Source organism: Notamacropus eugenii, chromosome 5 (assembly GCF_028372415.1).
Source record: "Notamacropus eugenii isolate mMacEug1 chromosome 5, mMacEug1.pri_v2, whole genome shotgun sequence".
NCBI classification, from domain to species: Eukaryota; Metazoa; Chordata; class Mammalia; order Diprotodontia; family Macropodidae; genus Notamacropus; species Notamacropus eugenii.
This window is the reverse complement of record NC_092876.1, coordinates 433,260,362-433,274,876: the sequence shown is the minus strand read 5'-3', so window position 1 is coordinate 433,274,876 and position 14,515 is coordinate 433,260,362. Positions and strand designations below refer to the sequence as shown.

The window sequence follows — 14,515 nt, the reverse complement described above, 5'->3', positions numbered from 1 at the left end:
AATAGAGGAATCTCAATTTTTGACCAAATATGTGGAACTCTTGTAGTTAATGGTGACATCTAGGGCACGACCTCCCTGTGTAACATGGTAGAGGTATGGTGAAGGAATAGGTCATGAGATTTCAGGAGCCTGAGAAGTAGAGAAATTAAGGATGTTCAAGGGAGTGTCCATATAAGTATTGAAGACTTGCTTAAAAGACAGGAATTAGAGTGTGAAAGTAAACAGTGTACCTAATACTGAATAGTCTTTGAGACAGGAGGGAGAATGATCTGGAGTAATACATAAGGGCCACCTCCGGTTTGAATAGTTTGGAACAGGAATTCCAGGTGAATTCCATCCACAGTGGAAAAGGTGAACAAGCAGGGTTGGAGTGGGGTGGAATAAACAGGGGGATAGGTATTTGCTCTTCCCACAATGCCTGGCACGTAGGTGGGTGCTGTATAGATGCCTGTCCTCTTTCCTCTTCCCTTTCCATTAGGTAGCTGGTGATTAAATGATAGAAGAATAAGGATAATAAAATGTGCTAGTAATTTGTTAGCTCTCCTGGCAGTGGTGGGGAACAAGTGAACTTTAATGCTCCCCGTCTCAAAGAGGTGCAGTTGCCAGGGAAGGGCCATGGATTGTAAGGTGTAATCACTCTGTCCACCCTCTTCCTGCGATCTTGTTGGGAGGGTTTTGAGCAGAAGTCCGAGTATTACAGTCCAATTAGGACCTGTCTGATAGGACCAGAAAGTAAAGTCAGTGTTTCCCCTCTTAAGTGTTTGGTGTCCTCCTGTTTTTCAGTTATCCTGAACTAATCTCTTGACTCCCTCACAATTGTTACCTCCAACACAGACCGTGTGTGTGTGTGTGTGTGTGTGTGTGTGTGTGTGTGTGTGTGTTTAATCAATATTTTTCTGTCATTTTCATTAGTGTTGTTTCTCTAGGGAAAACACATCTGAGAGTGTGATGTTAAGAGTCCGAAAAGTGTGTTCCACTAACATTGGTGGAGAAAATATTATTTTATAAAATCTCAACAGATGTTTATTATTCCAGTTTCATCATTAAAGGAGCTTGGCATGAATTAGTTTAATGTTTTCTCTTGCTAAGTTTTCTACAAAACTTATTTCCTCTTCTGCTTTTCACTTATAATTAAAACTGAGCTGCTCATAGTCTACCATCTTCTTCCATATAATTTTACATGCATATTATATTTTAAATTGGTGTTGGCCTTTAGGGCCATTTCTTTCTGCTTGTCAAAGAAATGAGACATTTTCTGACAAAGGTAGTTTCCAGGTTCTTTTTTGCCTCCATGTTAAAAAGATCTATTATAGAGTTAAACTCCATTAGAAGTAGTCATAGTTTGCTCTGTCTGTTCTTTCATCCACTTCCTATTTTTACGCATTATGAGCTTATGTAAATAGGTCATCTGACAGTGATATTAATTATATTCTTTGTTTCCTCATTTTGATTTTTAAATTTTGTCTTGATTTTGATCTCTCATTTAAGTAGTTGATAATCTTACATATATATAGTTGATTTAGAAAGAACTCTCAACATCAGTAACTGATAAGTTAAAGTGCAGTCTGACATGTTACTCTCCTATACAGTAAACTCCAGTGATTCCCTTTTACTTTCAGTGTCAAATATAAAACCTTCTGTTTGGGATTCAAATTGCTTCATAGCTTGGCCTTCCTCCTACCTTACTAGTCTTTTTGAACTTTATTCACCTGTATGTACTCTGTGATAAAGAGATGCTGGTTTTCTTGTCCTTGCCCAAGATACTCCCATCTTCGAATTCTTCATTTTCACTTACTATGTCCATGCCTGGAATTCTGTTCCTTCTCCTTTCTGCCTCCTAGCATCCCTGGGTTCCTTCAGATTTCGGCTAAAATGCTATCTTCTGCAAGAACCCTTTCCTGATCCCCTTCATGCTGGTGCCTTCCCTCTGTTGATTATCTCCAAGATCTATACATGCTTGTTTGCAGGTGATCTCTACTGTTAGACTATGAGCTCCTTGAGAGCAGGCACTGCCTTTTGTCTTTCTTTCTCTACCCAGCTCTTAGTGCCTGGCATGTAGTAGGTGTTTAATAAATGTTGGTTGTTTGACTAGCTGTTTGCTGTCTTTTAAGATAAAAGCAGTTTATGTGTGTGTATTTTTTTGTGAGGTTGTTTGGTGCTAACCACATCTAATGCCTCTCCAAATCTCTACTTAAAGAAAGTACTTATGATCCATAATTTTGTGACTTCTGTGTAGTCTACAGACCTTTGAACCTGTGGCTTTTTAGCCCCGAGTCATATTTTACAGAATTTTTCACCATTTTTCCTCTGTGCCTACATTTGCATTAGTCATTGACTACTACATTATATTGGTCTGATTAAAATGGTTTATTGAAACCAAGTTTCTCTTGAAATGGTCTTTTTTGGACACACAGCAAAACCAACTCCACTGACTCCTTGATTTGTCTTTCCAGAGAGAATCATCTTTCTTTCTCCACAACTTGCTTTTGTCTCATTTTCGTTTATAGCAAGAATATTGATGTTGATGTGATTCATTTCCTCTTAATTATGTGTCATTTTGATGGAAACTGGATAATGATCTTGCATTTAGGACCATTTGTTTTGTCAAAGATTTCATGGATAAGAAACCTACCTTTCTAATGAGAAGCAGGCATACTTTGTTCCTAAGATCATCCTTGAAACCTTTACAACATAATAGAATCTAACTGAAATTTTATGTTCTAATATCTGTAAAGGGTACAAAAATTACTCTGTACCAGTGATGCATCTTTGAGTCTTGCCTTTGTTTCGGTAACTGTCAATAAAGTAACATTTAACTATTTTTCACTGATTATCTAGACCTGTTTCTCAGCATTCTAGGTTATTATAATTATTATTATAACATAATCTAGAATAATTATAATTATTATCTAGATAAGTTTTTGTGAAGTATTTTTCTTAAATAGCTGGAAATCTTAACCAGCCTTCCTAGGTAGGCACCTGTTTGCTCAAATAGATATTTTAGATACCAGGTAATTGGGTATATTTCATATTCCTCTAGTATATAATTCAGGTTATATACAGAAGAGAGATACTGCTTGAGATCATGTTTAACTTTGTCACCTTTCTGCCTTTGATCAAGTCTGCCTCTTTGTATCTCTTGTCCTCTGTCTAGGAGGTATAAGTAAATAATGGGTTATTTATTTTGCTTAGCATTCATTGTTTTTCACTGAAGATAACCTGTTGTATTTCTCAAAGAATCCTGAGTACATAGTAGGCACTAAGTACTTTGATACTAATTAGAGTAGGTGGATCAGAAACTATAAGAATAGGTACCTACTCAAGCAGAGTTATAGATTCTGTATAAATAGTCATGAAATGGTTTCCCTATAAAATTTAAGAATTAACAGAAGTGATGACTTTTGAACAAAATTTTCCCATAAACGAACTATAAATTCTACCTAACTATAGAGAGAGAGCTGAACAAGATAGTGTTTTGTTTTGTTGTTTATTTTTAAAAATTAAGTTACATGATGACAAAATGAATCTTTTCATGTTACCATAATATGGTAACCTTGGATTACTAGTTAGACTTTCAGGGGTTCCATGTTGCCTATAGAATAAAATATATACTCCTTAGTCTGGTAGTCAAGGCCCTCTAAAACCGTACTGCATCCCATCCTTCTGTACTTGCTGTTATTACATAATGTTTTCCTTTTGCACATTATATTTCATCCAAACTGAACTATTCAATCATCTTGCTCCCTCTTATCTTTACATTTGCAAAAGTTCTTGCCTCCCATGCTGAAAATGAATTCCCTCCTTCTTTCTGGTTGCTGGAATTCCAAACCCAAGCTGAAATGCCATGATCTTTTAGGAAGTCTTTCCTGACACTTTTTAACCTCCCTCTCTTCAAAGTGATCCATCCCTCTTTAGGTTTTCATCCTGCTCTGTTTGACCCCTCCCACTTTGTAGGTAGTAGTTACTTAAATGTTTGTTGAGTTGAGGATGACCCAAGATACTGTATGTATTCTACTACTAGATTATAAGCTCCTTAACAGGAAGAACTTATTTTCCTTTTTATTTCTTTGTTTCTAGCACAATCCCTTGCAAATACTAGAAACCTAACAAGTGGATATGGGACTGATTGGATACTAATTTAACTGTTAGTGATGTTTCTATATTTTGAAATATATGTACTATGTAGAAGAGGAATCATAGTAGCTTTTATTCATAATTGTATTTGTCTTTTACTCTAGCTTAGCCCTTGTCATGTAAGCAGGCACTTTAAATTGAATTGTGTAGAACGTTATTCGGTTCAAGTAATCACCAAAAAAAGAAAGTTTTTTGGGAGGGGAGGTTATTTGTTTTGGTAAGTAAATATTTAATTTTGAGTTTATAACTGAAAGTCATTTATGTTCCTAACTATATCTCTAGGTCATTTCTTGTTTGTAATTTCACAGACAAATGCAGGAAATGAACCAGACATGGAAGATGAACACGTTTGCTGTGAAGCACTGGAAGTGATGACGCTGTGCTTTGCTTTGATTCCAACAGCCTTAGACGCACTTAGTAAAGAAAAAGCATGGCAGACCTTTATCATTGACTTGCTTTTGCATTGTCATAGCAAGTAAGTGTTTTTAAAATAAATAAAGTACATATAATATTGGTCCTCACTTATGGCAAGGCAAGAATGATTTGAGTTGATAGTGAAAATTATATCCATGGAAACTACCTTAAGTGTGCTCAATTTTATCTTACAGGAGCTGAAATTTTCTTTCCCAAACTTGAGCCAAGAGCTAAATTTAATTTTAATTCTTGACAGAATCTACTCTTGTTGCTAAATACACTATAATATTTGAAGATCTAGAATGTTGAACTTGTGAATTTTGCATTGTTTCATTATTCATTGTCACTACTTAAAAGGATTACTTGTGCTGACATTGCTGTGGTAGTAATTAATTAATGCTCTTACAATCTGACATTGCCCCAAGTGTATGTTTAGGTATTAGGTAGTAACTGTAGAGCCTGCACTTCTTTCTCTCTTAATGAAAGTAGAAGGAAGTAGGAATGGAAATAGTAGAGAAACCACCTTTTTCTTATTTTAGAATTCTTATATTTAATAGACTAAAATTTTGTTCCCTCATAGACATCTATTGCTGTTAAAAAGAAAATCTCAACATATGAGTAAAATATTGAAACTAGGTGAAATTCTGTTCCCATGTGTCTGGTTGACATGGTTGCATCTTTTCTTACTTTTGGTGCTCCTGTTGTGATTCTCGTTAACACTGTTCTAATCACATTCCACATCATTGCTTTGTGTTTTATACAGAAACAAATTATATAATCAGTCAGTCAACAAGCATGAAGTGCCTACACTGTGCTAAGCACTGGAGAGAACAAAGAAAAGCAAAGGACTGCCCTTCTCTTAAGGTGTTCAGTCTAATGGAAAAGCATCATGCAGACAAGATGGATAAAGAACAAATTGAGACTCCTCTAAGAAGGGAGGGACCAATATTAAGGAGTACTGGGGATGGTTTCTTGCAGAAGGTGGGACTGTAGGTGACCTTGAAATAGAATAGGGAAGCAGGGTGATAAGATGAGGAAGGGAGTGTCCAATTTGGAGGTGAAATATCTTGTGTAAGAAGCGAAAAAGCTGGTGTCACTGAGTCACAGTGTATGCAAAGAAAGGAATAAAGTATATAAGAACTGAAAAGAAGGAGGGGTCAGGTTATGAAGGAATGATACATTAAGAACTGTGCTTTTGAAAGATCAATTTGACAACTGAGTGACTTGGAGTGGGGAGAAACCTGAAGCAGTGAGATTTACCATTAAGCTTTAGAAAGATTCAGGTTGTATTGAAATAATGAGTTTCTATATCAGGGTTGGTGATTATGTCAGAAGAGAGAAAAGGATATATAAAAGAGATGTTAGATGACAGGTCATCTCAACTATTTGAATATATGGTGGGTAAAAGTGAAAAGCCCAAGAAAACACATAAGTTACAAACTTGTGTGACTAGAAGGATGTTGGTATCCTTGTCAATAATAAGGAAGTGCAGAAGGCGAAAGGTTTGGAGGGAAAGAAGATACATTCGTTTTGGACAACATTCAGTTTTAGATGTTTTATGCAGAAGGTCCAGTTTGTGATGTCTTATCAGGCTCTGTAACTCTTGAAGTAAATCTTCACTTTAAGATGATCTTCACAAAAGATGATCACTGAAACTACTGGAGCTAACGATCACCAGGTGAAAGTAGAATAAAAGGAGAAGAGAAGAGGGCCCAGGACAATGTGCTAGGAACACTGATTTAGTGATTGTGACCTGCGTGAAGATCCAGCAGAAGAGACAGAAGGAGCAATCGCACAGGAAGGGAAATGAGGGCAGAATAATGACATAAAAACCAAGGGTGAAGAATTTGTCCGTGATAGTGTCAGAGGCTCCAGAGAGATCAAAAAGGATGAGGTTTGAGAAAATACTGTTAGATTTGGCAACTAAGGGACCATTCACATCTTTAGAGAGAGCAGTTTTCATTGAACAATGAGGTCAGAAGTCAAGCTTCAAAGAGTTAAAAAGAGAGAGGAGAGGAAATGGAGGCCCAAATTGTAGGTAGTCTTCGAAAGAAGAAAGTTCAGAGAAGAAATTAGTTTAAATGGAAGTATAAATGAGTTGAACATTTCAAGAGAAAGATTGAAGACTGAACTGCCTCGTACTAAATCCATGTGTGCTGGTGAGATAGGTCACTAAGGAGAATAGTGCCCCGGCTGGAGCTTTTGAGCATCATAATTAAGATCTTTGGTTGTTATAGTTCAGTTGTGTCTGACTTCATGATCACATGCATCATGCCACACCAGGCCCATCTATCCTCCACCGTCCCTCAAAGTCTGTCCAAATTCATTTTCATTGTTTTGATGACACTATCCATCTTGTCCTCTGCCTTCCCCATATCTTGCTGCCTTCAAGCTTTCCCAGCATTAGGGTCTTTTCCAGTGAAACTCATCTTCTCATTACATGGCCACAGTATTTAAACTTCAGCTTCAATATTTGACCTTTCATTGAATAGCCTGAATTAATTTCTTTATGTTTTGACTGATTTGATGTTCTTGCTGTCCAAGGGATAGCAGTCTAAAAAGTTTTCTCCAGCACCACAATTCAAAAGCATCACTTATGTGGCACTCAGCTTTCCTCATAGTGTAGCTCTCACAGCCATGCATTGCTACTAGAAAAACTCTAGCTTTGACTATGCATACCTTTGTCAACAAGGTGATATCTGTTTTTTAGTATGCTGTCCAGATTTGCCATAGCTTACCTTCCAAGGAACAAGTATCTTTTCATTTCATTGCTGCAGTTATTATCTGCAAGGATCCTTTGAGCTCAAGAATATTAAATCTGGCACTGCTTCCATTTCTTTTCTCTCTACCAGTCAGGAAGTGATGGGATGCATTGCCAAGATTTTGGGATTTTTTTTTTTTTATGTTAAGCTTCAAACCAACTTATATACTCTCCTCTTTCACCCTCATCAAGAGACTTCTTAATTCCTTTTCACTTTCTGCCATCAGAGTGGTATCACAACATGTCTATGTGGTTGTTGATACTTCTCGCATCCACCTTAATTCCAGCTTTTGATTCATCCATTTCATATCAAATACTCTGCATATGAGTTAAAATAAATAAGTTGACAATGTGCAGACTCATCATATTCCTTTTCTAGTCTTAAATCAGTTCTGAGTTTGTTTCTAACTGTTGCTTCTTGGTCCACAAACAGGTTCCTCAGAAGGCAAGTGAGATGATCTGGTACTCCCATCTCTTTAAGGGCTTGCCCATTTTGTTGTGATCGACATAGTCAAAGACTTTGGTGTAGTCAATAAAGCAGAAGTAGATATTTTTTGACAACTACCTTGCTTTCTCTATAATCCAGCAAGTTTGGTCTCTAGTTCCTCTCCTTCTTAAAGGAATAGGAATGGGGGAGTTTAATTCAGGTGGTTGCTACATATACTACTATGGGCAAGACTGTCTTAGAACAAATAGAGTACGTACCCCTCAGGGTCAATAAAAGAGTGAGAAAAGCTGTACTTGGGTATAATCTTAAAAATGACAGGATGATGCCTATTTGAATCCAAGACCAACTGTTCAATATCACAGTAATACAAGTATATGTGCCAACCACTGATTCCAAAGAGGCCAAAGTTGATCAGTTCTGTGAAAATCTACAGCATCTTCTAGAAAATAACACGAAAAAAGAGATGTCACATTCATCATAGGGGATTGGAATACTAAAGTAGGAAATCACAAGATAATTAGAATATCATATCAAGCAGGGCAGAAACTAATAGAATTTTGTCACAATAATTCACTGGTCATAATGCTCGCTCTTTTTCAAGAACCCAGAAGGGAGTTCAGCACATGAACATCACCAGATAGTCTATATAGAAATTAGATTGATTATATACTTTGCAGTTAAGACCAGATACCTATCTATACACAAAGTATCAGTGCAGGCGACTTGAAAGCAGCAGTCACAGATAAATGAAAAAGTCCACAGGCTGAAAGGAAAGGCTTTAGTCCGCAGTGTCAAAAGCTGTAAAGTAATCAGGGAAGGCTAAGACAGAAAAATTTAAACTTAGACCAAGGTAATCTTGGGTCCGAAAGTTTTAGTACAGTTTACTGAGCAGAGTATTAATAACATGCTTACACCTGTACTTAAAGGAAGCTCTTTTGAAAGACATAAACAATGAAGGAAATCAGGGAAGGCCTCCTGAAGGAGATGACATTTGGAGTAAGGTTTAAGGGAAGTTAGAGTTAGAAGCAGAGGTAAGGAGGAGAAGCATTTGAGGCATTCCAGACTGTGCATAAGTGGGGGGTGGAAAGGTTAGCTGGGAGGAGGTCAGGTTGCATGGGGAAAAGAGCAAGATGGCCAGTTTAGGTAGATTGGGAGGTGGGGAAGTCAGAGATTCCAACGTCAAAGTGAAGCAACTAAATTTGATCACAGAAGTTTACTGAGTAGGGCAATAATGTGTTCACAACTGTGCCTTAGGAATATCCATTTGGAAGCTGTAGAGTGGATAGATTGGAGGAGAGTTGATATCTGCAGTAAGAACATCAAGAGATGATGATGGTCTAAATTAGGGTGGTGGCTGTGTGAGTAAAGAGAATGGTTCAGATGGGAGTCATGTCATGGGGGCAGAAATGACAAGACTCAGCCAACGATAACATACTGGGGAGTGGGGGCGGGGAGGAGTGAAGGGTTGAGGACAATTCTGTGGCTGTGACCCTGAGAGACCAGAGGGATTGGGGCAGCCTTGACCAGAAGAGGGAGATTCACAATAAAGGTGTGTTAGGGGAGGAAATGATGAGTTCCATTTGAGTTACCTATGGGACATGCAGTTTGAGATACATCCAAAGGGTGGTTGGTGAGATGGGAACTGGAACTCGGGTGAGAGAGGGACTGACATGGAGATCTTGAAATCATCTTCTTAGAGATAGATTGAATCCATAGGAGCTTCTAATGTCAACAAGAGATAGAGTATAAAGAGAGAAGATAAGAGGAGTAGTCAAAGGTGCTGCAGAAAAATCAGGAAGGAAGAGGTTTGAAAAAAGGTCATTGGATGTGGCCATTGAGAACTCATTAGTAGCTTTAGAAGGAAAGAGTTTCAGTTGAATGATCAATTCAATTCTGGTTGGAGACCAGATTGAAAAGGAGTGAAAGGAAAGGAAGTAGAGAAGCAGGGTTGGTTGGCTCTGGTCCTTTGTGCTCAGAGAGGACCAAAATGACACCACTATGTTGTGGTCAAGGTATAGTGTGTCCAACTGTGACTGATCATACCAGTATTGAACTCAGAAGGCTCTACCCCATATCAGGCACAAGCAGTCTATATGAACAGTCAGAAATAGGGAGATCTCCAAATTTATGCATCTCACATTTCTTCTGAGCTACTGTAATTCTGTGCAGAATATAGCAGGGAAGGAAGTAGTAGATTAGAAAGAGAAGCCCAATTATTGGAAGAAATAGGAGGGGGTGGGATCAAAGATGCATGGAGAGGGAGTCAAATTCATCAGCAGAGACTGGAGTAGAGAGGAGAAGGGATGAGGAGGAAGTTTATGATAAATGGTACCTACTTTTTCAGTAAAGTATGAGTGGAGGTAATCAGCTAAGACAGTGAGAATGGGTAGTGATGATGGAAGAGGCTTGAGGAGAGAGGAAAAAGCTTAGAGCAGCCATGGAGGGGGAGTACTATGGAGAATGAGTTTGGAAGTAGTTAAAAAAAAAAAGAGTCCTCTGCAGCCATGAAGGACTAGTTATGATGAGATAACAAATCTGTAGTGGATTCAGTCAAGAAGGATGAAAAAAGAAAAAGTTCTTGCATGTAGCAATAAGTAAATGAAGGAATAAATAAATTACTGATGTGCAGAGAAGTTTTCATTAAATGACAGAATGGAAGTAGAGAACCAGAAATAAAATAGGAGGGTGAGAATGCAGTGGCAGCATGTCAGCAGCATTTCCTAGAATTTTTGCACTTGGAGGAGGAAGGCAACTTCTCCAAGCAAGAAACTATCAATTATGGAGAAATAAAAAAATTGCCTTGATGCAGTGTTGCCACTTGAATTTTCATTGAATGAATTTGTAATGTACTTACTCAGGTTGGTTTTGTGATTTCCTGTAGTTCCATTGGAGGAGGAAAAGGATTGCAAGAGTAATAACATAGGGCTGTAGTTTCTTATGACACAACTGGCAGTAGAACGAAGCAGCTTGGGATTAGAGCATAGAATATTATATTGTATTTAATTGGTGTAATGTTAATGGGATAATAAGATCTTTCCCACCCATGTGGAGCCTGTTAAGGGGAGGCTTGCTTGTAGGAAGGCTTCTACACCTTTTGGTGCTAAGTGACTGAGTCACAAAGGCTGTGATTCCTTCTGGCTCTGAGAAGTGTGTATATATTCTGAGTTGGTATTTTGCTTTGGGGGTTCACTTAGGAGAAGGACTGTTTGATTCCCTTATGGAGAATCTGAGTAGCTCAGACCCCCAACTGCTCAGATGTAAAGACTCTCCTGATCCAGTGGTGTATGTGAAGTATAAAGCAATATTGCTTTGATTCAGGCAGTCATAGTCCTTGCTATTGTTCTGTAAGTTAATTTCTCTGCTTGTATTTTCTCTGAAGTTCAGGGTGCTGACTCTTCCCCTGAACTAATGAGTATAATTAAAAAAGATTGACCTCTTAAAAGTTGCTTTCCTTTAAGCAAAGCAGATCCAAGAACCTGTCCTAGCAGGTCTTCCTGGGTATGCTAGGGTGCTTGCTATTGCAACTGGTTAACTGTAGAGTTGATATTGGGAAGAAGGAAAAATTAAGTCATAGCAGGAATAATGTGCTAAGAAAGTACTGGAGGATAAAGAGATTAGAAGTTCAAATAAGAAAATTAGGTAAGGAGGAGATGAGGAAAAGATGAAATGATAGGTTTTATGATCATATAAAGGACTGTAAGTTTGGGTACAAGTAAATGGAACTGTTTTTGGGTAATGGTGATATCCAGAGTGTTACCCAGTCCTGTGTGTTGCTGTGATAAAGAGTCAAGGAATAAATCATGTGGCATTTAAAGAGACTGAGGAAAAATTCTGTTAAGTGACCATGCACATTAATGTTGATGTTCCCTAGTGTAAAAGGAATGGAATACAGTGAACTCAAAGCTGATGTCTTTGAAAAAAGAGAAAGAAAGACCTGGGGAATGATATACAGTAGCCACCCTGATTTGAATAGAGTAGAAAATTTTAGTCAGTGAGCTTCTCAGGAGAAGTTGAGTGTGGTTGAGCAAACAGAGTTTGAAAGTGAGAGAACAGAATGAGTAACATCCCACTTCTCCAGGACCCATGTGTCCTTTGTGGGGCAGCACGGGAAGAGAAAGGGGAACTCTGACTAAGGAGCTGGGTAGCCATCATTAAGCATTGCCCCGGGGGAACCCAGGTCCCAGGGAGAGGAAGTTCCTAGGAAGAATGTAAGAGAAAAGGAAGGAAATCTTTTTCATTAAGAAATGTCATTTCAGAGAAGAATAGAAAGGGTGGGACTGAAGTTGGAGTGAGACACAAGCAGTGCAAGACTGAAGAACAGGGGTTCTTGGAGTATGGTTGACTCTTAGGGAGCTTGTAATTCAAAGTATTGCAGATATACAGAGCAACTATCGTGGACTTTTTTTTAATTGTCCAAGTATTAGTGGTTGGCTAATTAATTGTAATGCTCACATTCCATGAGGAGTGATATTTTCAGGCAAAGACCACAAAGTGCCTGACCTTTTTCTCCAACAGTCTTACCGATCAGTACGTCTTTATTAAGTACCTACTATATGTCAGGTACTGTGTTAAAATTCTGAGGATACAAAAATCAAGCAGCCCCTACCCTCAGTGAGCTAATATGCCACATTTCACACAGCTACTAAAATGAATTTCCAGAAGCACAAGGCAGACCTTGTCACTCAGTAAACTCCAGTAACTCCTCCAGTGTTTTTATCTAAAGCGTATTTGTCTTCCCTTAATCTCTGATTTGCCATTGTAGCAGGTTGAGATGTTAACTTATGGATACACCTCTCCTTTTCATTATTTATTGAGACTCAGGAACTCTTATTTCTGGTGCTCTGTCTGATGGTGACTTATGATTGTGTCCTAGGGAACTGTGCTAAATTTAGTACTAGATCCTTAGGGGAGTGAGTGGCAGGTTGTTAGCCACACACCAAAAGTACCCTCCATGTAGCAAAAAGCATTGACTTCCTAATCTGACTTCCAGGGGATACAATTCTCTAGCACTTTTGGTACTCTGAAATCAGGATTCCTCATGAACTAACTGCCCATGCCCCTCCAGTAGATTGGAGTCTTCATTGTAGGCCTTTCACTTCACTCATGTTTGGGTTTTCTTCTATTTCTTAAATTCCAGCGGCTGCAGATATGGAACTGCATTCATGCTGTCAGTTCTTTAACCTTATCCCCAAACAAATGCCCCAGGATTCTCACTTTGAGAATCATTCATGAGGATGTTTGCTCTGTACTTTGGGCAGTGCTTTGATATAGTCCTGCTTCTCCCAAATACTTCTTCCTCATAAAAAGAGTTTCTTTTCTCGAATGAGCTACCTTGTGAAATTACTGCATTTCTCTCAAAGAAAATTTAGAAATATTTCTTAATTGTGTGACATCTTGTGAATGAGATTACATCTTAGTTTTTATGGGTCTTAGTATTTTTGTAAAGCATTTGTGTCAATACATGGTTTGATTTATTACTTCTGAGAAATTACTGAGACAAAGTATTCTCTAAAGCCTGTTCCTGGCTCTGAAAAGCTAATGAGGTGCCAGGAAATGAAAGAACTAAACTGCATGTTACATAGTAACTTGTTATTGTTACTTCTTTGTCAGTTATGTTAATGCGAGCTTTATGGTGGTGGATCCGTCTGAAATCAGCCATAGCAGGAGAACCATGTGGGTAATCTCTACAAGATGAGTAAAATTTCATTGTTAGAGACTGCAGAATAGCACCAGCAGCCACTGTACTTCTGTCTAATTCACAGGATTTTGTGACAAAAGCATTTCGTAAATCTTTAAAATCCTAAGCTTGTCCAGCTTGGTGCTTCAGTACCAAAACTAAAAATACTTTTTACATTAGAGGACCTCTAATGTCCTTTTTAGTTCTAAATTTATGATCCTGTGAAGGAAAGAAGAACTTAAAGAATTGGAAATGTATTCACTGTAAAGAGTGACAGTAAAGATGACAATACTACCTACTTGAGTCTCCAGATTTAGTCTATATCAGAGTGCCAAGAAGTATACTAGCAAAATAGACAAAACAGTAATATTTATTTGAAGTTAGCAAAAGATCTTGATTTTCAGGAAAAAAAATAGGAATGAAGGTGAACTAGTATTGCCAAATCTCAGAAAAGGATCAGTTATCAAAACCATATTCTTTGCTCATTACAAAAGAGGAAAATAGATCAGTGAAACAGACCAGACAAGAAAGATCCAGGAAAGAACAAAACATAGTCACAGTATTAAACTGAAGAACTAAAAATAATGGGAAAGGGACTTCTAACAAGCTATTATTGGGAATTACTCTTTGCCAGAAGATGGCTTTAAACCATATAAAAAAATAATATTTTTAGAAGGAGAAATTATGTAGGACATAATTTGTTGAGCCTAGCTATTGAAAGAATTAGATACAACTAAATACATTATTTTTAAAGCCTTATCTAGGAACATGAAAATAGTCTTCTTCTTTCTCTTAAGAATCTTTATTCACTCCGCAGTGCGTTGTCTATTAGTGGAATTTTATTAAGTTCCTTCTATAGACAAAGCACTACCTCCTTTTGAGCTTACAGTCTATTGGGAGATACAACTTGAATAGAAATACATGTGATAGAAAGCAGACAAAGAAAAGCTGCAGACAGAATAGTATAGGAATATTTGAGGACAAATTACATAACATGTACTAGCAGGGAGTTCTGCATTTCCTCGGTAGTCTAAATTACCGTCAATCTGGGAAAGCTACCTGAAGAAGGCTGCAAGCGCCT

The 14,515-nt window shown here is 37.8% G+C and overlaps 1 protein-coding gene across 4 annotated transcripts in view; it reads left to right on the top strand.

Moving 5' to 3' along the window:
• Nucleotides 1–14,515, top strand: part of USP9X (ubiquitin specific peptidase 9 X-linked) — a 177,610-nt gene that overhangs the window by 105,108 nt on the left and 57,987 nt on the right. For all 4 annotated transcript variants that reach the window (XM_072615149.1, XM_072615148.1, XM_072615147.1 and 1 more), the window contains exon 25: nt 4,443–4,609. In XM_072615149.1, the coding sequence (XP_072471250.1) occupies nt 4,443–4,609 (167 nt within the window). The remainder of the gene's footprint in view (nt 1–4,442; nt 4,610–14,515) is intronic.